Below are 23,136 nucleotides of genomic sequence, written 5' to 3'. Positions count from 1 at the left end.
GATCTGGGCCGCTGGGACCATCTACAAAGAGACAGAGGCATCACAGAATGGACCCTTGCAATGCCCTGGACACCGCAGCACCCAGTGCCCCACATTAGGTGCACAGACTCCTGCTCTGGTGGCTTGGGGAGTCCTCCCAGTTTCATTTTGAAATGGGAGCTCAAAGCAACTCCTGAGCAGCCTGCCCTCATGCCAGGAGGGCTCGCTCCATGTGGAGGTCCCCTGCTGTGACCCTGGGAGGGCTGTGTCCTGGCAATATCATTTCCCACCACCTCCACCTCAGGGGACATCAGCACTCAGAGCTACCTGCAAACCAGAGAGACAGCTCTGCACTGCTGCCTCCTTATCTCTCGAAACAGCAGCATCCCTCCGGGCCCTTTGAAGAACCTTCCATACCACCTATCTGCAGTGTCAGGCACTTCTGCGCCTGGGAAAAAAAAATCTGTTCCTGGGAGTCTGGGAGCCCAGAGCACCGTGCCCCATCCAGCCTCTCCCCCTTCCCTGCTGCCTCCTTGGCCCGCGCTCCACCACCAGCAGCCTGGGTGTGGTGTAGAGCTGGATAGACGAGCATGTGGAGGAAGTTATTATCTCTGTGGCACAATGGGCACGGTGAGTCACGAGTTTAAGGCCAGCATTTTAACAGAAATTAGGCAGCTAGATCTGTATTTGGTACCTAAATCAAAATGATTTGCCCGAGGACCTTCAGTGAGTCAGTGCCAGGGTGAGGAAGGGAGCCAGGCTCTGCTCGGAGCCAGCACCTGCCCATGCTGACACGCAGGTTGCTGTATTCAGAGAAGCCTGAGAGAGCAAGACCTGGGAGCTAAACTCAGTTAGGTTCTTTCAAACAGCCTTGTCTCAAATGCATTTTCCCTCTCTCAGCGAGAGATGTACAGCAGTTTTAGGCAAAGGGCCAAACTTTAATTATGTCTGATTTCCAAGACACTAAAAAGCAACTCCCACGCAACGGAGGCAGGTGAGAAATGAGAGATGTGCAAATCCATAAACTCATTTAGTTTGTTCTCCTACTACCACCGGCCACGCACACTTCCTTGTTGATTCCGGTTAGCTGGGGTTGGCTAAAACAACTAGAGCCCAATAAGCCTTAATGATAACAACTCTGCCAGTAAGACATCCAGCCTGATGTAAGGACACTGCCCCTTCCTTTGGGAGATATTCCAGCTGCTAGAGATGTTTAGTTAAAAATAGCCACCTTATTTCTCATTTGTATGATTTTAGGATGAGACTGCAGGGTTTGGTGCACTCATTAGCAGACTTGCTAATCATTCAGGCCATCATCTCCAGACAGGTGAGCTCTGAAACACATCTGTTGTCAGTGGTCCTCTAGGAAAGCTCATTGTGAAGATACCAGGTCTACTGGCGGCCAGAGTACCTTCAGCAAACCACCCTTATTCACCTGCTTGCTGCAAGAAGAGGCAAACCCCAGACTTACCCTGACTACCTTGCTGAGACGGGCAGTGAAGGTGAAGACTCAAACTGTGTCTGGGGTTCCCCGTCCCTGAGAAATCAGCAGGAACCGTGTGGTTTCCCTCCCGTCCTGACAACCCCTCCTCCTGCTTTTTCAGCTCTGAGCCGGACTGCAGCACTAAACACTTCCAGAGCGGCCGAGAGCCCGAGCCACAGGGCAGGGGAGCGCTTGGGATCAGAGGCTGGACTTCGGGCAAGCAGTGGTAGCCAGCGGGATGGCCGTGAGGAATGTGAGCATCGCAGGCTTTGGGCAAGGCTGAGTCCTCGGGCAGGAGAGCAGGGTCGGGCTCCAGGGGACACTTTCTTTTCCTTCGGTGATGACGGCTCTGTAAGCTGTGTCTCGGGGGCAGCGGGACAGGGGATGTGCCAGCTGCTCCCGGTTGTCTGTTGGCATCTACACTGAAGTCCAACCTGTTTGGAGAAGCGGAGGGGGCATGAGGGGACTCCCAGTCTTGCTGGGTACAGGCTGGCTGTCCTGCCGGAGCTGCCTCCTGCAGCACAGCACCGCTTTCCAGAGGCTGCTGACAGTGATGGTTTTTCTCGGTCCTCTTTTGTGTCCGAGAACCGTGGAAGCCAACTTTGGCACCAGAGTACCGGGATTTGCGCTGCCCAGGCCCCTGCCCAGCGTGCCCAGGTGGACACTCCATGTCTCTTCTGTAGTGATGGTGCTGGTGGTGGTGGTAGTGGACGTGGCTGAGCACCTGGGCCTTGGCCGGAGCAGCACCTCCAGGCACCATCAGGTCCACGGACCTGGGCCGCGTCTCCCTCAGCGGCTGTGGCTGCTCCTGGCCGTTGTCCGTGGCGGGTCCCTCCGAGCTGCAGTACACAAAGGGGTCGTAGTCGCTGCTGAGGGAGCTGCGGAACGTGGAGCAGCTGCCATGGATGCCCTGCAGACTGACGTCCGTGCAGTTCAACATGGAGTCACTGGAGGAACCATGGCAGGGCCCCGAGCTGGAGTCACTGCCTGGCCCATCTGCCAGATACCCGCTGTGGTCCGTGAGATAGCTCTCCCCAGAGCCACTGCTGTTGTGCTGGTGGCCATGGCTGACCCCCCGGCGCAGGACGGGTACACGGTGCTGCTTGTGCACCAGGGCTGCCTTAAGCCCCAGGCAGGGGGGCTGGGGCTGGAGAGAACAAGTCCTGTGGGGTGGCAGCATCTGCCCGCACGTCGAGGGGTTGGGGTGCTGCTGGCCCAGCACGCCCGGGGCCAGGGGAGATGGGTGGCCGCAGGCAAGCAGGGAGGTGGCTGGCCTGTAAGGCATGTAGTGGATGGTGCCAAAATCCAGCTGGGAGAGCTCCGGAGAGTGGAAGAAGGGGTTGCCATGGGCTGGCTCCGGGGGAAAGCTCCTGAGGTTCCTCTGAGGATATGCGTGTGGGAGGTGGTAAAGGGCATGTCCTGGGTGCTGGCGGAAAAGGTGGAGTCGCCGTCCGGGCTCCATGTCCTGAGGGGCCAGCCTGGAGCCAGCAGCTGTGGCCTGGTCCACCGAGTCTCTGGCTATGGAGAGAGAAGGGAGCATCCAGCATACATCCCACAGCCCAGCTGCAGTAGTCCCACCACTGGCAAGCCTCCCCTGCACTGCCACTACAGTCACGTGTCCCACCCGTGCCCTGCAACTCACTGCCACCACCAAACCGTCTTGATGGTCCTGCACACTCAGCACCCTCCCTGCTGCCCTGACCCTCAGATCCCACCTCCCTTCCCCACAGCTCCCAGGATTGGAAACCCCTCCTCTTGCTGCAGGTCCCTGCCCAAGCCCAGCACCTCGCTGTACACTGCGGGGGCTCACACACACAGGGACCCCTCTCCATGCACACAGTGCCCTGTACACCCACGTGCACAGAGACACACGCTCCTGCTGATGCACCAATGTATGCATTGCCCAAGGGTACATGGACCTCCTGGGTACAACCCCTGCACCCAAGCCCATCCCTGGCCAGGAAATGCTGTGTCTGAGCCCTACCAAGAATATTGAACATGCAAAGCGGACATGTGTGGTGCTGCTGCAGCCAGGGGTCAACACACTCCCGGTGAAACTCATGGGAGCACGAGATGATCCGCAGTTCCTAGAGAGAGGTGGAGAGAAGAGGAGGAGCATGAGCAAGAAGAACCATTCCCAAGACCTGGATGGGTCCTTCTTGATGGAAGTGAGCCTTGTAGGATGAAAAGATGTCTAACGGCAAGCTATCTGCAGCCCAGCTTTGCATGGAGGAGGCTGTGCAGGAGCCTGGCAGCTCTGATTTTGCTCGCTGCATCCAGCTCTGGGGTGTGAAGGTCCAGAGAGGTGCTAGCCCTCGCAAATAGGAGGGTTTCATGCTGAGTGCTTTGGAAAAGCAAACCCCACTTTTGACCCGTTATTTCAACATGGACATATTATGGGTATTTTTACCCTACTGCAACAGCTGGAGACCCATCTTCAGGGAATCTGAATCTGCAGGCAAGTGACTTCAGCAGGGGCAGGGCTTTTTTGGCCAAGGGGCAGGCAGACCTCCATCAATGCTGGTCCTTTCCCAGCCCTCAGGAGTTGCTGAAGGAAACATCCCAAGGGCCTCCCACCCCTGCTAGACTGCTCAGCTCCCACTGCAGCTCTAATCTGACTGTGGCCAGGAAGCTCAGAGCCATGGCTAACCAGCAGCCATGCCCGCAGCCTACCTGGCCCTCGCTGAACTCCTCCAGGCAAATCGCACAGACCGGGGCTGAGCTGCAGCTGCTGGCCGAGTCCCATCGCGACGTCTGCCGGCACCTTGCCTGGTACTTGCGCGTGGCCAGCTGCCCAATGGCCTGCATGGTCTGCTGCTGCAAGGAGTCCTGCCAGGGAGAAAGGAAACTTTAAGGAGAGGCTCAGCCTTACATTGCCATACTTCTCGCCACCCTTCCATTTTCAGAATGGGATTATCAGGAATTTGGGGGCGGTACGTATTTCCAGAGGTGACTTTTTGTCTAACCTGACTTAGCCAGAGTCGGCTTTGTCACCAGCAGGAGACATCTGGCACTGGACATTCAAAATCACTCAGCAGTGCTGGATTTTTGAGCCCCAAAGGCTTGTCTTTCTATAGGACAAATGGGGTATTCTCAAATCTGGAAATACATTTGACTCTGGAAAGATGATTATTTAATTTGTTAGCTTCTATTAAAAATACTAAATCTTCTACTCTCTACCAATAAAGACAATACTGTTGAAATCAAGAGCTTGTGGCCCAGCTCTGCAGCTTTGGATGCTGGGACAAGCTCCAAAAGGTGCTGGGACTGCAGGCTGCAGTGCTGGTGGCATGGCAGGAGGAGAGCAAGGCCACCACACGAGGGACACTGCCAGCCCATCTCAAGATCACACCACTTGTCCCTGGGCTGCTCCTGCCTCATAGGGCCACATCTTCAGTTCATAGAGAGGCACATTTCCCTTCCCAAACTGTGTCTGGTCCTGCCCTTCATGTGTTTCTGTTTGCTCAGACACATCTGCTCCATGAGATTCCTACCTGAGTCCTGTTCAGCTGGCACTTTGTGCGGACAACAAAAATCAAAATGATGACGACCACAGTGCTGACCACTGTGAGAAGAATCCACACGTCATAGTCTGGCTGTTGGATAAAACAGGAAAGAAATTACTCTCGCGTGGCAGGGGTGGGAATTAGAGGCTAGGCAGGGGAATCCTGATCTCTTCCTGACCATCAGCTTTTGAATACATGATCCTTGGCCAAGCTCTACCTCCTTTCTCTTTACAGGTAAAAGAAAAAGGATTCAGTCTTTTCTGCACATCCCAGCAGGAATGGAATTTCTCTGTCTTGCAGCATCTCAGCTCCCTAGAGGCCATGGTCTAAGGTAGCACAAGATGACAAAATCAAGGCTTGCTCTCACCTGAAGAGCCTGAAGAGACAGGGAATCCCCTTGCCTCACTTATGATGTTTAAGCAAAAGAAACTAAATAAGCTGAAAGCGCTTTTGAGCCTTTATTTGCAGCACGTCATCTGAATGCTGCAGACAGGCAGCTCCTGCAAAGAGACCTGTGATCTCCATCCCTGGGGAGGAAAGCTCAGCATCTTTGGGAAGGTCCTATTCCATGGCACAGCAGCTTGGGAGGGAGGATACAGAAGGCAGTGGGAATGGTGTGTCTCTCACCCAAGCTGGTGGCTCCTTGACCTCTATCTTCACGTGGGCCTCTCTGTTCTTGTTCACAACACCCATGAGAAGCTCAGCATCATGGCCCCTGATCAGAACCACAGGCTGACTCAGACCTCTGGGCTTTCTCAGCTGTAAAGAAAAAAACACAGTGAGAGATGGTCCAGAATAGCCTGAAACAAGGACTATCCTACCCCCCCAGGAACATCTGGTTCCTCCCAATGCTTCTTGCATACACTTTAGAGACTGGCTGCTCTCCCAAACTTGCACTATCCCTATGATGAAATCAGATGGAAGCTCCTCCTCTTTTACCAACTTCTCAGCATGGCTTTCTTCATTTCCTTCCATGGTGCCTCCTCATGCACAACTGGACACTGCTCAGTGTCTCTTGTGCTCCTCTTTCAAGCCCCTATGCAAAAGTTCTTGGTCTCTCCTCTTCCACATGGTGACTGCCAACAACACTGCCGAGTGCTGCCTTCGCTACAGAGGTGCTTCCTCTTCTTTTCCTGTGAGACCCATCAGTGTTCCCCCTCCTCCCTCTGTGATTTGCAGGACATTCTGCTTGTTTCTGATCATACCAGCAGTTTTCCACCACGGTCCTGGCAGCCTGGCACAGGCTGGCTCAGCAAGTGTCCGAGTCTGCCCTCTCTTCCAGACTGACCTGAACCAGGGTGGCCATCTGACCCACTAACCACTTCCCATACCCTTACTGAGCAACCTCAGCATCACCACATGGGCCTGCACTTGCTGCTGCATTTTTCTGGCGTCAGAAATTAAGTTATAAGTGCATGAAGGAACCATGAGGGATGGATCCAGCGAGCAGGATTCAGCCCAGAGTTTTGATAAGCTCAGGCACCAGCTCCCCTATCTGTCCTCTTATCTAATGCTGGATGCTTTTCATTATCTCTTGATTATTTCGATGAGGAACCTATTCCTTTCCAGAGATGACAGCAGTGTTGGTGGAAGGGACCTCTGGAGGTTTCTAAACCAATGTTAAACTTGCAGCAGGAATATCACCAACAGCATAGCAGGGTGGCCGTGACTTTTGCTTGAAAACTCAAGAAATCATCTTTCCCCTAAGGTACACCAGGGCTGTCTGGACTAGATGAGACTGGGTAATCTGTCACCTCCTAAGAGGAAGCATCCAGGTCCTGGCAGAAAAACTCCATTGACCAGACAATGTCCTTTAAGAGCAGCAAGGTGCTGTTCCCAAGCTGCTGGCCTGCTTGTGCTATGTGGAGATCTGGACGTGCCACGGAGTGAGCAAAAGAGAAAAGCACTGTCTGTGTGCATGGATGAGCTGCGTAAGAGCCAACGTTCAAAGCCAGCCTGCAGTTATCCTTCTGGGACCCCCCACTGCGTGGTGTTGGTGGCTGGTGGGTCCTGACCTGGGCATGTTTTGGGATGGACAGGGGCACTGGGGTTTAGCAGATAATATCAACGGGGTTTGTACCTGATCAGCAGCACTTTCATCATCGGTAATGTCAAAAAGGATCGCACGGGCTCCACGCTCCCCCGCCAGCTTTGCCTGTCCAAAAGAACAGAAGCTTCAGTGGACGTTTTGTATTGTACATCTGTATTAACATCTACCATTTGGATATGTATCTGCCTCCCTGGCTCTTCACAGAAGAAAGAAGCACCTGCTGCTTAGATTGAGAAAATAGCTTACACCTTGGTTTCTGTGCTTGTGTTGAGCTGCAGTTCCTGCTCTTGCTAGAGCTCTGCGGTTCATGGACAGTTTCTCCCTCTAGTTGTGGAGGGAAATTAGTTGGTGGGCTTGCAGTCACAGCAACCCATAAACCTAAACACCAAATTCCCCAGCTGTCTGTGCCATATGCCCCTTTGCTTCAGAGCTGGATTTGCTGGGGAGGGATCTGCAGCCCCATTAGCCCTGCTGACTGCTACACAACCCTCCTGTCCCAGGACAGCAGAAACCTCTGCAGGTCTCCACTTCCCACCATGGGTGCACCAGCCGTGGGCTGTCTATGGGCCTGACTCCCATACACATTGCTCTCCCTGGTCCCCGTACCCCACATTCATCAGGGAGAAGCTCAGGCGATGCCTGGGCTGCAGGTCTGGTCTAGGATTAGGAGTGAGATGGCTTTTCAGAGCCCACCAGTTGCTGCAGTCTGAGGAGAACAGCTTTGAGACTCACCCAAATGACTATACATACCACCCTGGTGAGGTCAAAGCACACTGCCTGGAGTACCTTGCGGGGTCACCCACATCCTCCCACCAAGCCCTTCAAGCCCTCCAGGCAGGCAGAGGCAACCTCTTGTGAAAGTGAGACAGGAACGTGAACAAAGCGCAGGGCAGGGCTGGTGTTACTCATGTGGAGCCCTTTGATCTGTGCGTCCCCGAGCGCCTGTGCAAACAGGGAGCTGCCGGAGCTGCTGCAGCAGTTTACCCACTGCATTGCCAAACCCCAGCTCGGGGGCCAGAGGTCAGTGCCACCGCTTCCCAGCTGCAGTATCAAACACAGGGTGCCGGCTGAGCCAAGGGAAGGGGCATTCCTGGTGCAGCAGGCAGCGGCGGAGCAGGTTCAGCTCTATCCCTCACTTGCAGGTGCTGGTCACCTCCACGCACCTCGCTGGGGAGAAGCAGGGTGCCAGAGGTGGGTGCCTGGGTCTGGGGACAGGGATGAGGATGTGAATGGAGGTGCAGATGGTTGGGAAGACCAGGGAAGCAGGGCTGACGGCTCTGAGTTGCTGATAGGATTTGACACTCTCAGGTTTGGTATACCAGATGGGGAAGCTGGAAAAGTGGGATCAGAGGCTTGGGGCAGGGAACAGAGCCTGGGGTCCTGCCTGGGATCAAAGGAGCCTCAGTGTTTGCCAGAACCGAAGAAGAAACAGGACGTTCAGGTAGTGACTTCCACCCATTGAAGCCAGTCAAGCTTTGATGAACAATGAACAGCTCTACAAAGATTTTATCCTGCTAAAGACACCGACGATGGGGAAATGAACAACTGACGCTGGACAAGTGACTCTTCCCAACATCTTTCTGATTTCTGTCACAAAGGACACAACTTTAGTTCAAGCTATTCACAACCTGCTTGCTGCAATCATTTTCTGAGTGCTTGCTGTCTTTGCGTCGGATCTCTTCAGCCACATGGTACAGCTGACCTCCCTCTTTGAGGACTGAAACACTTTTGGTGCAAATATGTATTTACAGGATAATTTAGGAGGTTTCAGCAGTCTGTCAACCAGTCTTACAATCAATGGTTCACTCAGAGAAAAAAATACGCTAAAAAAACGACAAATGATGCATCAGAAAGAAAAATAAATCACTCTGAATTGATTCCAGAGGTATTTTCCTTGCCTTCCTCTCCCCTTGCAGACCAAACACCTTCCCTACTGGTTTTAGCTTTGGATGCTGAAGCAGTGCTAGAATTTAAGAGAGGAGAAGCAGAAAAGTGCATCAGGTGGCTGGTGAAGTTATCCTCGTGCTGGGCTGGACAGGGTTGTCTGTGTGCACTGCTTGGCTGGGTGACAGCTAAAGCAGAGGTTATGATAACACTTTGCACATGGCTATTTTTATCATCATTGATACAGCGCTGCAATTCAACATGCAAAGTTCTACCACAAGAAACACATGCCAGGAAAACAAGGCTCCTGCTCCAGCGAGCACCAGCCACATCCCACAGCTACATCCCTGCTCTTGAGGGGAAGCATTGTCCAGGGATTTTGAGGAAGAGATCTGTATGATGTTGGAGGGAAGGAGCTTGGCAGAGCCTTCAGGAAGATGGAGAAGCAGCCAGACAGCAATTGCAGGGGGATGGAAAAACCAAAGTACAAGGCAGGGTCTAGGGATGTGGCCAGCGTGAGGAGCATCTGCCTGTATTTCATGGCTAAACTACTCCTATTTGGAGGGAGAAGAGCTGTGAGCCTCCCTGGGTGAGATCTTGGAGCAGGACTACCTTCAGGCAGGATGGCAACCGATGTCATGTTCAGCTGGATCTCAAAATCCAGTGTTGGGTTCAGCTCTGGTAACAAAGCAATGATGACTAAAGGCCAATGAACTGTCACTCTATCAAGTCATGAGAACGGCAATGAACTGAGGGGTTTATTTGCTTTGGAGGGGTTAGTGGTCCTGGAGAAGTGATCAAGGCTAGTGAGGATGACCACAGTGCAGCAATGTACCATGTCTTGTCCTCCCTGTGCAGACCTTCCTCAGCTGATCCCTGGACTCAATAACACACTGGTACTTCCAGTACTGCGATCAGAGACTCAAAGATTAAGGACAAAACTAGCAAACCATTTTTTAAACCTTTTAGGTACTTAAGTGGAAGATGAGTCTTTGAGGCTGCTCCTTCCTCCTGTTCAACATCCTCCACAGTAGCTGCACTGACCAAACCAGCCATTGCTGCCTCCACCCCCAGCATCCCTCCCTGTAAGATGCAGCAGCCTGTGACCACTATAATGTGATGATCATGTCTGGATGGACACTGGAGTGCTGGAGTACCCAGCTGTGCTCCCTAAGGCACCTGCAGAGCCTTTGCTCTCATGTCTGTCACAAGCTGCACTAGGTTTGCTCTTTATCCCACCATCCTCTTGCATCATTAGTACTCACAGGTGGGGCCAGGCCATTTTCCAGATGTGGGGTAACTCATAGCAGATCAATAACTCCAGCACACACAGTGCTGGCTTGTGCTAACAGCTGGCATCAGCTCCAGAGCAGCAGCAAACCAAACTTAAGCTTCCACCCTGGCCCAGAAAGGGATAGGCATTGCTACCTGGCTGCCCACGCAGCTGGCGGGAAGCAGCCCCGAGGTGGCAAATCCTTCACAGCATCACATCCCTTTCCTTGCCTTCGTTGCCACTGCCTCTGCGAAAAAAACCTGCTGTGCAGGAACAAGTGCTTGGTACAAGTTTTGCCTGCCCTCTTCAGCCGAGCTGCAGGGAGGACAGAAAAGGACCCGGTCCCCATCCCCAGCATGTCACTACCAGCAGAAAGCAGACAACAGGGGTAGCATCACCTGAATGCAATCCAGATAAAGCCAAGAGCTAAACAAGAAGTTCTTGATTTTGTACAGTGCTTGTGGAAAATAACACAACATTTTGTACAGAGACAATAAAAGGACCCAGTGAATCACTGAAGAAAAAGCTAAAGTTGCATGGATAAGGCTAACATTATGAGAGACACAAAGATTTTAAGGCTTAAAACGACTCTCGTTCCTACCTGACTTCCTTATTACCAGAGAATTGTACCAGTGACCTCAGCTTTTGATGCAGTAACTGCTGTTTCACTAAGGTACCTCTTTCACAGGAGACCTGATCTGAAGACCTCTGAGATGTCCCATCCCTTTGTAGGGTAGATAGTGGCCCGTGCTGTTAACGAGTCATGTCCCACCACTAGTTCGTCTGGTTTGTGTCTGTCTGAATTGCTCAGCGCTGATTCTTCATGTGCCTCATCCAGTGAAGTATTACAGTATTATTTTTGAAGACAGCCACAGAAGATGTTTTCTGTGTCCATGTTTTCCCACAGGACAGAGGACACGGAGAAACATAAATCCTCCCAACAGGCCAGCAAGCAATGGGAGGCTGCAAAACAGGAGGGGCACGAGGCTGCCCGGCAGTAAAGCCTATGGGATGCTGGGGTAAGGTCTGAGCATCCCAGAGCAGTCAGATTAGGGAAAATCCACACCTTTTAGAAAGCCAGGCAGTCCAGAAGATAAGGAGGGGTGGGTATTGGGGATGGCTGGCACAGCATCTCTCCCAAAGGACCCTGGTCTGTCCTTGTCCTTTTCTCCACCTTCCAACAGCTCTTTCCAACCCTGCTGCCTCCCCCCACTCTTACTCTTTCCTGCACCACGGGTTTCACTTCCCAGGTTGGTGCCACTGGGGGCATTTTTGCACCTACCTTGTTAGCCAGTGATAGACAGGGGTTGGGATCCCGATCCGGCTGTTCAAGCTTGACGATGGTGATGAATCCCGATTCGGTGTGTTCATCCTCACTGGTGTTGCACAGGGACAATGGGTGGGACTGCAGGACAAAAGCAAAGGCAAACTCAGATCTTGGGGCTCAGCACTGCAAAGGATGACTCAAGCCCACCACAAACTCTGTGCTGTAAGGCCCTGCTCAGAGGGTGTAGGACACCCCTGTGGTGGGCATCACCACCACTGCTATATCCCATGGCCTTGTCTGAGAGTCAGTGAGGTTCTGAATGCCACAAAAAGCAAGTCACTGTCAAAGTTTCAGTCCACCAGGAAAATGTCCCAGAGAAAGGCGGAGTTCCTATCCCAGGCTGCATTCAGGTCTGGTTTTGTCTAAGTCACAGATATTCAAAGCCAGAGCAGCCCATGAGACCACAGCCCTTGACTTCTGGGACGGAGCATTCCACCAGCACAGGTCCCGGTGCTGCAAGGACTGCCGGCATCCTCGGGCCACAGGACTCTCTGCCAGCTTGCTCCCTGCCAGCGCTCTGGGCAGGGTGAAGCGACCACAACAAAAACTTCTGGTGCCCTCAAAGATTCAGCGCTTCTTGTTTCTCAGCCACCAAACCCAACAACTTTATGATAAATTTGCAGAGGAGGAGCCAAAAGGAGTGAAAAAACTGAAAGCAGGTAGAGAAGTACCAGGAATGAGAAAGGAGAGGAAAAGATCCCAAGAACCACATCCCCAGTGAGTCCTGGAAAAACATTCCTCAGCTTGAGCCAAACCACTGGCAGTGGGGAGCTGAGACAGGATGGGGTCGAGGCACCGGCTCTGGGTACACACCTCTGCAGAGCATCCTATAGAAGGGGATACAGCATGCCCCAGCATGTTACAGGGACACAAGCTGTGGGGCTCGCTCCCGTCAGTGGCACTTGGTTTGGGTTTCAGTGGTCAAGTCCACTGGAGGTGAGGCTGTCCTGCCACCAGGGCAGAGCTCGGATGGGCAGTCCCTTCTGCCCATGGCCGCACCTCATTCCTGTGCATTCACTGTCATGATGACATCCACCGAGCGCTGCTTGGATCCATGCCTGGAAAGTGTGGAATTGCCTCTGATTTTTCAATCTAGCAGTAGAGGGATGATGATCTTGTGATGGATGGCAGGAGGTTGAAGGAAACTGCAATTCAGCTGTTATCATCTTGCATGAGGCCTCCAAGCTCTTCCTGAAAAAGCTGTCTGGCTTCCTCCTCTATCTCTACCTTGTGGTGTATGAAGCATGCAGGTTACGGTACAGAAAAGGCTGTAAATACTATGGTTGCTGGACAGCTTTTGTTACTGCATCAGTGTGTAGAAGTGTGGGAAACGAGCAAGAAAGCTCATTACATTATAAACCAGGAGGATGAGGGCAGGCTTTGTATCTGGTGTCCATCCAGAAGCACGCCCAGAAGGCTTGCCTACCCTGCAGGTAATCCTGCAACAACATCCCAGTGCTGTGCAAAAAAGGCTGTTGTATTGGCAGATTTAAAAACAGGGGGAGGAATTGTCAGAGCAGACCAAGGGCACTCCTCACCCGCCATCCGCACTTGGCCCTGTTGCCCCAGGGGCTGCGAAGCAGCATTGCTCCCATCCTCAGGCTGCTGCATACCCCGGCATGGACCTAGGGTACCCAGAGATGTGTGCTCACCCCTCAGCACAGAGCTGGCAGGAGCTGGGGAATGGGGCAGGCTCGGGAACAGCCAGATGATGTTTCCTTCTCCCTGCCAGCTGCTTATTGCAGAAGTCCCACGGTGGGGGCAAGGGAGAACGGGGCTCATTTCACCTAACTTCAGACATGCTGATGTCGCCTTTTATTGTCCGAGCGGGTCACAGGAACAGGTCCTGCAAGGGAGCATGACCCACCTGGGCTGTTTTTAGTCACGTCCTTCAGGAAAAGATGCACCATGCCCATTTCTCGCTGCTGACAATAAAGGAGCGTAGCCGATTTGCTCTGATGCAGCCATCTGTATGGAAGCTTTTGAAAGCTGAAGGAGACAGGGAGCACCGCTGCTTGCTTGGAGATGCAAAACGGCCTCATTGGCCCTCCTGGGTACAGGGAGAGGAGAGCTCTGCCTGTCGGAGCCTCTACGGCCGGAGAGGTCGGGGTGGACGGTGCCAAAATTGGCCGGGGCTGCGTGCTTGGAGCTGGTCCAGGTGCAGGTCGGAGCATCCTGCCCTGCATCTCCCCACCAGCTCCCAGCCCACCGTCCCCGGGGCCAAGAGATGCCGGTCTTCACCCCAACAGCTCCGGCGAAGTCCCGGGGCTGCAGCAGGAGCTGCCACCGCTTGATGGGGCTCTTGGCCGGATCCTGGCCCTCCCCGAGCTCACAGGCTGAGCCCCCGCCGGGGGCCTGGGGGGGGGGCTGCGGGGCACCCCCGGGGCCGCTCCGAGCCCGGCTGCGGCCGCCAAAGACCCCCGGAGGCCGGCTGGAGCCCGGCGGAGGCTCCTGCCGGGGACCAGAGCTCCGTTACTCCCCATCCCCGAGCAGCCCTCCCCTCCCCCCCGTGCTGGCTGCCCACCTGCGCCTACGCTAAGCCCGCGGGCATCGGGGTTTCCACGGGGGGCGGGGAGCGTAATTTGCAGAGGTTGCCCCTTTGGTCGCATGGTTATACCCATTAGAAAAGTGCAAGGCACGCTGCTGGCGGTCACGGGGGTGGTTCCGTGCAGCCTGTGCTGTGATACAAGCCGGCACCAATTCCGAATGTACAAGCACCCCGGCCCTGCAAAATCAGGAGGCACTACAAAATCAGAGTGCTACATTTTGTAGCACTAAGTCTTGGGCTACAAGACAAGAATAGGTCTTACAAAGTCGTGAAAGCCAGTTAAAATGGTGGGGATTAAAAAAAAAAACACCAAAAAACCCCAACCAAAACCACAACACAACCACAGACATTTGCAAGTTGCCTAGATTTTGAGGTAGGTAGCACCTCTAGTCACAAGGGCATAAAGAAATCAAACCCCAGACTCTCACCTAACCCTCAGGAGCTCAGAGACCAAGGTGTAAGAGATGGTACCACGAGTATGAGCTAAGACATAACCTGCTACACTTTAAAATATTGCACAGGGCATCTCAGCACTGATGAACTGCTGTGTGCCTTGGACTGGCAGTCCCTCATCCATCTTTCTCTTGGAGTCTTCCTCTCTAATCCATAGTGATATTAGAAGAAAAATGTCAAAATGCTATATAATTCAGACTTAAAGATGCTAGAGAGAGTGCAATTGTACCGAGCCAAGCACCATAAACTCTAGAAATTGAAGTTTCTGGGGAAGCATTCCAATCTGTTATGACTTGGGAACACTCAGGGAAGGGCTCCCAAATAATCCTGGGCTTCACTTGAGCAACGGCAGGCGCTGCCCCCACCAACACAGCATTGAAGTGCCTGTGATCCTGCTGGCTTTACCAAGCAATGTCGTTACTTTCATACTCCGTTTGCTTCACTGGCTTTTGGTTAATGTATCATTTTAATAATTGCAGAAAAACACAAAACAGGAAATGCAAACAACATGTCTCATGATACTTCTAATAATTCAGAGATAATCCTCCCACTGGCATTATCAAGGCGTCACCAGGCTGCTCCCAGAGCCCAGAGGAGCCCAGGCCGCCGGCGCTGGGGAAGAAGTCGCACCTCCCGGCGCTGCTTGGAGCTGTGTCTGACCCTGGGTGGGAATGGCTTGGGGTGCTGTGACATTCCTGGGGCACAGTCCCTGTGACTCTACAGGGCGAGGGACAGTCCTGCATGCTGAGCATTGAGCAGCCTCTCTAAACACTGGGAATAAGAGTAACAAGCTAAGCTTCTGCAGCTCCAAATGAGCATGAGGAGCATATATAAAATGCTGGCAGCTGTTCTGGAGGGGGACCCAGTTGATAAATCTGGAAAAGACCTGCTGAGGAATGCACCAAAACCTTCCCTTTGATTTTCTATTAAGACTGGGGACGGTGGTCTTTTCCTCTTTCCCCCTGGGACACCCACACTCCCTGGCCAAGCAAGGGGCCTTTGCCTCAGGCATTCCTGCCCGGGCACAACTGCACCCACAAAGGGCATGGCAGGCAGCCAAGAGTGTCGGGAGAGCAACAGCCATGCAGGATCCCTGCCAGCTGAGACCCTTCCTCATGTGGGCAGCTGCCCATGGAGCTGCGGCAGACTAGTTGCCCCCTCATTATCCTGTGACGAGCCCCTCATCAGACACTAATCACCTCTGGAGGCTGAGAGTCCAGGTGCCTTCCTGAGCACCCTGTACAAGATGACCAGGGAGCAGCTCGGGAGGATTCTTCTTCGTGCAAGGGACACATGCGTCATCCACCCAAGCAACATGCTCCATTCGTCTCTGCTCCAGACCACCTCTTCTCTCTCTTCCTACCATCTTCTCCTCCCATTTGATGCTATACAGGCAACTCCTCAAGCAGCAGAAAAGCAGCAAGAACTGCCTGTTACTGTCTACATCCTACAATTGCATTTCTTGGCACTTCATGTAAGCGATCATGGTTGCACATCGTGCTCACAGGACAAGAGTAGACTCGAAAAATAATCTAAGGATGATGTGGAAAACCAAGTATTGTGAGATTCCTCAATGGAGAGGACTTATGCCCCAAGAGGTGGCCTTGGCTGCAGAGTCAGGATCCCTCACTCCCTCTGAAACCAGACCCGTGCGTACGTGGCTGTAGACGGGCTCACTGACAGCAGGTGCGACGGGTTTCTGCAGGCAGAGCATCCCCCACTCTGCTGGGCTGGGCACCTATGTAGCACCGACTGCCACAACCAAGAAGCCGTTTCTTCTTACAGAAAGCCTCTCTGATCTAGTAGACGAAGGACAGGCAAAATCCAGTCACTGGAGAGAGGAGGTATGTTCATATCCAAAATAAAAGGAGTTCTTGTGCATGTTGCCTAAATCCCATCACGCCCTGAACCAGCACTCCCCGCTACTGGGGGCTCCTAATCTGCAGAAGGACCTCGATGGGTGTTGACGCTGGATCTCGCAGTGCTGCTCCAGCTGGGGCTTCCCTGTTCGAAGTCGCATCGATGATCTGCCAGACCCTTCTCCCAGGATGATCCCTACCTGGCTCTGTGCTGCTGGGATCCCAGAGGTGGGGTTGGGATTAGCTAGTTCCCTGACAGGGTTTGGACCCAGTCTTGGGCAATTCAGCCCTGCCAGTTTGGCCCATACCCTAGCCCTGGCACTGCCTGTAAGACTGTCAACCAGACCTGTGAACCCCCTGGCTTTGTCACTCCATCTCTCCCTGTCACCACATCCCTCCTGTCACTCTTCAGCAGGATGCAGAGCTCCACTGCATCCCTATGGGCTTGCTACCACATTATTTTTTTTCCTGTTTCCTTACCCTATGGCATCTCCTTCTTTTCTACCTTTTCCATCCACACCACCTCTCCTAAAATACTGAATTTCTCTTTTCTAACTTATCCTTGCCATCTTTGCCACTTTATTCCCACTAGACCCACTATCTTCACACCAACCTGCCCCTCCCACCATGCCAGCACCACTCACAGGTTGTACAGAGCAGCCAGGAGCATCCCTGCAGCAGTGCAGGGGATGTGAAAAGGTCCCGGGGAAAGCCAGGCGTAGCAAGGTGCTCGATTCTCACTTGGGGGCTTCATTTAGAAAACAGTTGAAAAAAAAGATGACCCTGAGAGGTCATCTAGCCCACTTTGCTGCCCGAAGGCAGGATCAGCCAGACCTAAAACATTCCTCAGAGACACTCGCTCAACCTGTTTTCGAGACGTCCAAAACCGGAGACTCCTCACCCACTGCAGGCAAGCCAGGCAGGGCTGCCTTCTCCTCCACACCAGAAAGTATTTTCTAAAGCCTGATCTGAATTGGTCTTGCTGCAGTCTAAGCCTATTAATTCTCACTGAATTGACTATGCTCATGGAAAAGAGAGGATTCGCTCCCCCCCCCCCCCCCCCCGCAAGAAGCATTTAAACATTTCTGTTCCCCTTTCTGTTCGGAAAGAGTCTTTAGGGACAAGGGCTAAAAAAGGACTTGGAGAAGCAAAGTCCCTGACAGCCTCAGTTTTCTCTGTAAGGGAACTCACAGAGTATTTCACACCCTTCCTTCATGGGGGATGAGTCAAAAGGATTGATTTATTTGAAGTATCCATAAAAAATATATAACTAACCAGTAAGGGGTATGGAAAAGAGAGGAAGAGAACAGGACAAGATAGCATTCATCAGAGGGCTCAAAAAATAACAGATGAAACTGGTGAACTGTTAACACCAACATATAACTCATCACTAAATTGAGCACAATACCAGAAAAATTCCAGGTTGCAAATACCAAGCTGAATTTGAAGAACTTAGGAGCGATGTAGGGAAAGGCAGATCGAAAATCCTGGCTTCCCCGCCAAAAAAAAGTGGTAGAAAACAGTACGAGGAAGAGAAAGGAAGAACTAACAGTGCTTTGGAAAAGGAGAGTGATGCTTCACAGACCCATGGGGTTCCTGAAAACAATCAGTAAGTGTGGGAGTAAAGGCAGTTCAGTTAATGCTGTACACTGGTATCTCCTCTTCTGTTCTCCTACAAGGTCAAGGCTATGGAAGATGACAGAATATCATGCAGTATGACCCAGGGTCACCTCCAGAACTAAGAAGAGGAAAAAAGCAGGTCAGCCTTTACAATGGAGTGAATTTACCAGGACAGTTCCAGAAGTAAACTGTATTGTCCAAATGTTCACAAAGGATTTGGAAAATGAGAGGAATGGTGAAGTGGCCAAGTTTTTCAATAATACATAAATATTCAAGTAGGTAAATATTAAAACTAGCTGCAAAATATAAAAACTGGATACTGAGTGATGGAATGATAAAATATGTTAAAAAAATGCAAATATGAAAAAATATATCTAGCTATTGTACACAGGGGTGAGCTCTAGGTTTGCTGTTAAGAAACAGGAAAGATTTTGGAGTCATGACAGGGAGTTTTATGGAAACTGTTGTTGAATCACCCCAAGCAGTCAAAAGGCAAATAGACTGTTAGGCATTACCGTAAAAAAATTAAAGAAAAAAAAAAAGAAAGAAAAACTACTAGATAAAGCTGCAGTGTGTCAACATCTTGAATATTACAAGAAGTCCTGCTGACTCCATCTTAAACAGAGGGCACTACTTCTGTACAAGAAGAGATTAAATGAACAAGAATTCTTCAGCTTAGTGGAGATGGCATATATTAGAGCTATGTAAAATCATGAATAATATGGAGAATTCATGGAACGAAAGACTACAAAGAGCTGTTAAATACAAAGATGTGGACACCAGCTGTCTCTGAGACCAGCCTGCCAGCAGCCGGGGAGCTACAGAGGAGCATCACTTGGTATTTGCCCTTTTGCTGCACATTTTGGGGCTGTGCAGGGGAACTGCAGCCATGGGGGTTCTGCCCCGCATCTGGTGCACCTGCGTGGGCACTCGCCAGGCAGCATCACGGGCTGCATGCTCACCTTCCTGCTGGAAGACATTCCCTACAGATATTTGGGCTAGAAACCAAATAATAGAATAAAGCTGAGATTTGTGGTCAGTGCCAGAGAGCCAGGAGAGCTTCTTCCACCCCATGGGCTCCTGCGGAACCTTAGCAGGGCCAGCCGCTGCCTTACCTATGGGGGACAGCTGTGTGACTTCTGACTGTAACCCAGCACCAGTTCTCCTGCCCTCCTTCCCACAGGCATGCCAGCAGCTGTAAACCCATGCAAGACATTGGGGCAATACTGAAGCGTACAGGGCCTGGAGACATGTGCAGTGATTTTGTTCAGGACAGCAAGCCCTCCCACTGCTGCAGCTCATGCCAGGAGCGTTTTGCATGCAGCGTTGATGCCGCAGCCTGCAGCGGATGGAAATGCCACATTGGAAAGGCTCCCTCACAGGTGAGCTACACAACAAAACAGAAAAAAGCCTGGCATCACAAGGAGATAAGCCAGGAGCTTAAGGCACGGAGGCCTTTTGAGGGTACGCAGCATCTTGGGCATCACCATGCCATGTCTGCTTGTTGTTCATAGATGCTCACTCCCCACTGACCTGCTTGCTTCGCTCAATTGTGCCGTGTCTCTGTCACAGAGCACAAGCTCGTGAGGGCAGAATAGTGACATTTCTATATTTGTGGATATCAATGTCTGGCTTAATACACTCTCTTCCCTGCTGAAATCTGTCAGTGAGGCTCTGAGCTAAATAAATTATATTCCTTCATAGGTTTATATTCCTTCATAGGCTTCAAAAGCACAAGTGGAAGTGCTCTACTACCCTCCTCCCCATCTTTGCTGCTAACAATGACCTTGCTGTGAGAATTATTGGGCAAGATCCTCTCCTGGCATCTATCAGGAGACGGAGATGGGGAACCTGCGATAGGATTGCTGCAGGAAGGAGCAGGGCAGAGGTACCAGCTCTGAAAGCCAGATGTGCACCTGCATGGTGCCTCTCCCAGAAGTTTCAGAGCACAGACACGGTCACAACTGCTGGCACCAGGGAAACCTCTGGAGACCTCTGTGTGGCTGGGAGGGGACAGGGCACGTGTGCTTCCCCAGTCTTCTCAGTTACATGCTGCATCACTGAAGCGCTGACAGCCCTTAGCAGGCTCAGTCTGCTATGCGGGGAAGTGCTGTGCTCCCACGGCACAGGGCAAGCCCAAGGAATGCTCCTGCCAGCTATGCTGCCCTGCTGGGACACCCCAGTCACCAGATCCTCCTCCCCCGGTCTCCCCCAGTGCTCATGCTGCGTGAACATCTTTATTCCCGTACAAGAGAGGCTCTTCCCAGTTTATATTAATGCTTCAGCTCTATCAGCTCAACAGAAGCCCCTCTTACACCAAGATCACTCCACTATGTAGCTGTCGCTCTACTCACAGACAGAGCAGCAGGAGTGAGGGGATGCTACCAAGGGTACAGGAGGCCGGCATGCAGCTACAGCGGAGCTGAAAAGCGCTGTGGAATGCTGCTGGAAGGACATAGGAGAATGAGCAGGGATGAGGCAGGGAGATGAAGTGGATGTTAACTATGAAGAAAATGGAAATGGCTGGTTGGAAAAGGAAGAGAATGGCAGAGTGTTTCAAGGGGCCTGAGGAAAAATTGCAGCTTCCATGACTCCTGGGCATGAAGCTTAGCCATCAGGATATGGGGCTTTTTAATTTACCTGCATAAAGTTTCAAGAGCTGTTATAACAGCAAACACACCTTACCCACATGTGAGTCACAGACAAACATGTTCACTGATAACAAACACATTATTCTTAGAGAGACTCAGGTCCTATCTCAGTGTGCGAATAGCTCAGACAACCATCCGAGTCCCCTGAAGGAGTGGCAAGAAGTGGGAGAGGAGACAAAGGATCTACAAGCTGCCAATGCAATACTCCTATGCTTGTTCCCTTACACGTGCTCATGAGCTTCCCTATCTTTGGCCCGTCTCTAGGGTCAGCAGTGCCCGAGGGTTTGATACACCAAACCAGTCCCTAATCAATAACTGCATCTCCTTCTCCTTTTCATTACAAAGCTGGTGAGCAACAAAGAGAAGTGCTGAACCCCAAGAGAGATGTTTATTTGATTATCACACGTGCAGAGTTAAATGGTTTAGATGAGTCACTAAGTCTGGATCTTTTCTGTCTAATTACACAAGCATGGCCATGGTGTTGGACAAAACTCTCACTACACACCTTGCCGTCCTACTGACAGCTCTGCTGAAGTTTGCTCTCCTATGGACAGAGAGGTCCAACACAGGGGGAGCAAGTGTCACTGCTCGTAGCATAGCTACCATGGTCATAGTATGGGCCAACAAGGAAATCTTTGGCAAAGTTTCATCACAATGTCTGGTTAAGCTCGCTCTCTCTCTGGTCCACACATCCATTTTGGAATATCAAGGGCAAAGGGAGGTTCTCTGGTCAGCCCTGACTCACACCACTAAAGGAAAGTAAAGGCAAGCTGGCCCAAGTCACGGGAGAACAGCTCACACTCCTGCTGCCTCCAAGCACGCTGCAAGCAGTCTGGATTCAAAACCCAATGAACAGCATCCAACCCATGTTGACCTGCTCATCTCATATAACTTAGAAGGCTCAACTTGTCCCCACTCTGGGGTCCAATGCCACTGGCAATCTCCATACTTCAAGGCCCTCTTACACAATGACCTTCTGCACTGTACTGACAGTCGTTCGGAGGTTAAAACTATTCCACAGAAGTCACGCAAGTCTTCCCCCTCAGCAACAGCTCAGAGCACTGGCAAAACCCAAGCTCTGCAGACAGCACGGCAGCCCAGTGGCATCCTTCCTACCACTCAAAGCACAAAGCTGTATTATCACTTGGGACCAGCTTATGGGTAGCACAGACATACGAGATCTTCCACAACGGATACGTCATGCACCTTTATAGGAGACAGCTCTGACCCTAAAAGCAACTCTGCAGTGATGGGCCAGATACAAAGACTCACCCAAACCCAGATCACTTTACCCCAGAGACTGGAGTATCGTTTCCTCAACCAGCAAGTTTCCACAATGGGTTTCAAAGTTAAAGCCCTGAAAGTGGATGCCAGAAAGAGCATCCTTGCTCTTCTAGAAAGGACAGAAGAGATCTAGAAGAGCAAAGAGTGACAAGGAAATTCTCCTTGGGGCAGATTATGCCATAATTTCTTGTGAAGCATCACACACCTCCAGGAGGGCTGAACTGCTCCTGGAAGGAGGCCATAGGGCTCTCCCAAGGTTGACATGGACTGGGGAATCCTCTAGGACTCTTCTGAAGATGAAGCTCAGCAGCAGTGTTGCCTCCACCATTGCCTGAAGATTGCAGGGCCCTGATGTGGATCTGAACCACCATTGTGGCCATTTCTGGAGAAATCAGCAATGGTGCGGGGAAGCCTTACCTGGTCACAGGTGAAACATGGGCATTTGCCATGATTGCACATGAACCTGGGAAAAGCTGCAGGCAGGAATTGGGCATGGGGTGGAGGAGTCACCCCTGCTGAGCCTTCCTGGCTGGCGCTGCAGCCCGGGGGGAACATTGCCTGATCCCCTCCCCCTTGAATATCCCTGGGCTCCACTGCCTCAGCCAGGTGCAGAACAAAAGGAAACTAATGATTTAGTTATTGCTTCAGCGCCAAAGGTTTGAAGGTCAGCCATTCAGCGCGGCGCTCCTTGTATGACCAAGCACTGCCTGCACTGCCTACCCTGCCTGCAGACCTGCAGCTACAGTTGGCTCAGCAGGGGCCAGTACTGTACGGCTGGCTTCTGCGCGGGGAGATGAAAGGCTTTTTTCTAATGTAATAACTGACGGCCTCTTCAGTGCCGTTTGAACTGTTTACAGACTGAGTTAACGATTACAGGCAATGTGTACCTTGGCTGCTGCCCAAAATTCTTACCCACCCGTCAGATATTATCAAAGAGCCCTTCACTGCTGGTCTGGAGTCCTTCCAAAGCACAGCGCCGAAATGCCGGCGTAGAGGAGGGGCCTTCAGTGTTCAATCATGAAACACAAGCTAGAAAGTCACAGATCTGCGCTGGTGAGGTGTCCTGGGGACTGGCTGCCGAATCACATAGACACACAGGAACACCCAAGAGGTTCCTAAAGCCCCTCGTGCCCCAGGGGTCCATGCAGGATGGGCTCTTCCTCACCTAGGGCCTTGCCTGTGCTGGCTTCCAGACTTTACTGGAGGACACCACACAGCC

The 23,136-nt window shown here is 52.0% G+C and overlaps 1 protein-coding gene across 1 annotated transcript in view; it reads right to left on the bottom strand.

Moving 5' to 3' along the window:
* RNF43 (ring finger protein 43) overlaps positions 1–23,136 on the bottom strand; it is a 63,402-nt gene that overhangs the window by 7,910 nt on the left and 32,356 nt on the right. Inside the window, exons 2-8 of the mRNA XM_052804403.1 lie at positions 11,458–11,580; positions 7,049–7,123; positions 5,596–5,727; positions 4,957–5,058; positions 4,136–4,291; positions 3,447–3,549; positions 1,451–2,980 (exon numbers count right to left, since the gene is read on the bottom strand). Of these exons, the coding sequence (XP_052660363.1) occupies positions 1,451–2,980; positions 3,447–3,549; positions 4,136–4,291; positions 4,957–5,058; positions 5,596–5,727; positions 7,049–7,123; positions 11,458–11,580 (2,221 nt within the window). The remainder of the gene's footprint in view (positions 1–1,450; positions 2,981–3,446; positions 3,550–4,135; positions 4,292–4,956; positions 5,059–5,595; positions 5,728–7,048; positions 7,124–11,457; positions 11,581–23,136) is intronic.

The sequence above is a fragment of the Harpia harpyja genome, chromosome 12 (genome assembly GCF_026419915.1).
Source record: "Harpia harpyja isolate bHarHar1 chromosome 12, bHarHar1 primary haplotype, whole genome shotgun sequence".
NCBI lineage: Eukaryota > Metazoa > Chordata > Aves > Accipitriformes > Accipitridae > Harpia > Harpia harpyja.
The sequence above is the reverse complement of the archived record's forward strand: the minus strand, read 5'-3'. Positions and strand labels throughout refer to the sequence as shown.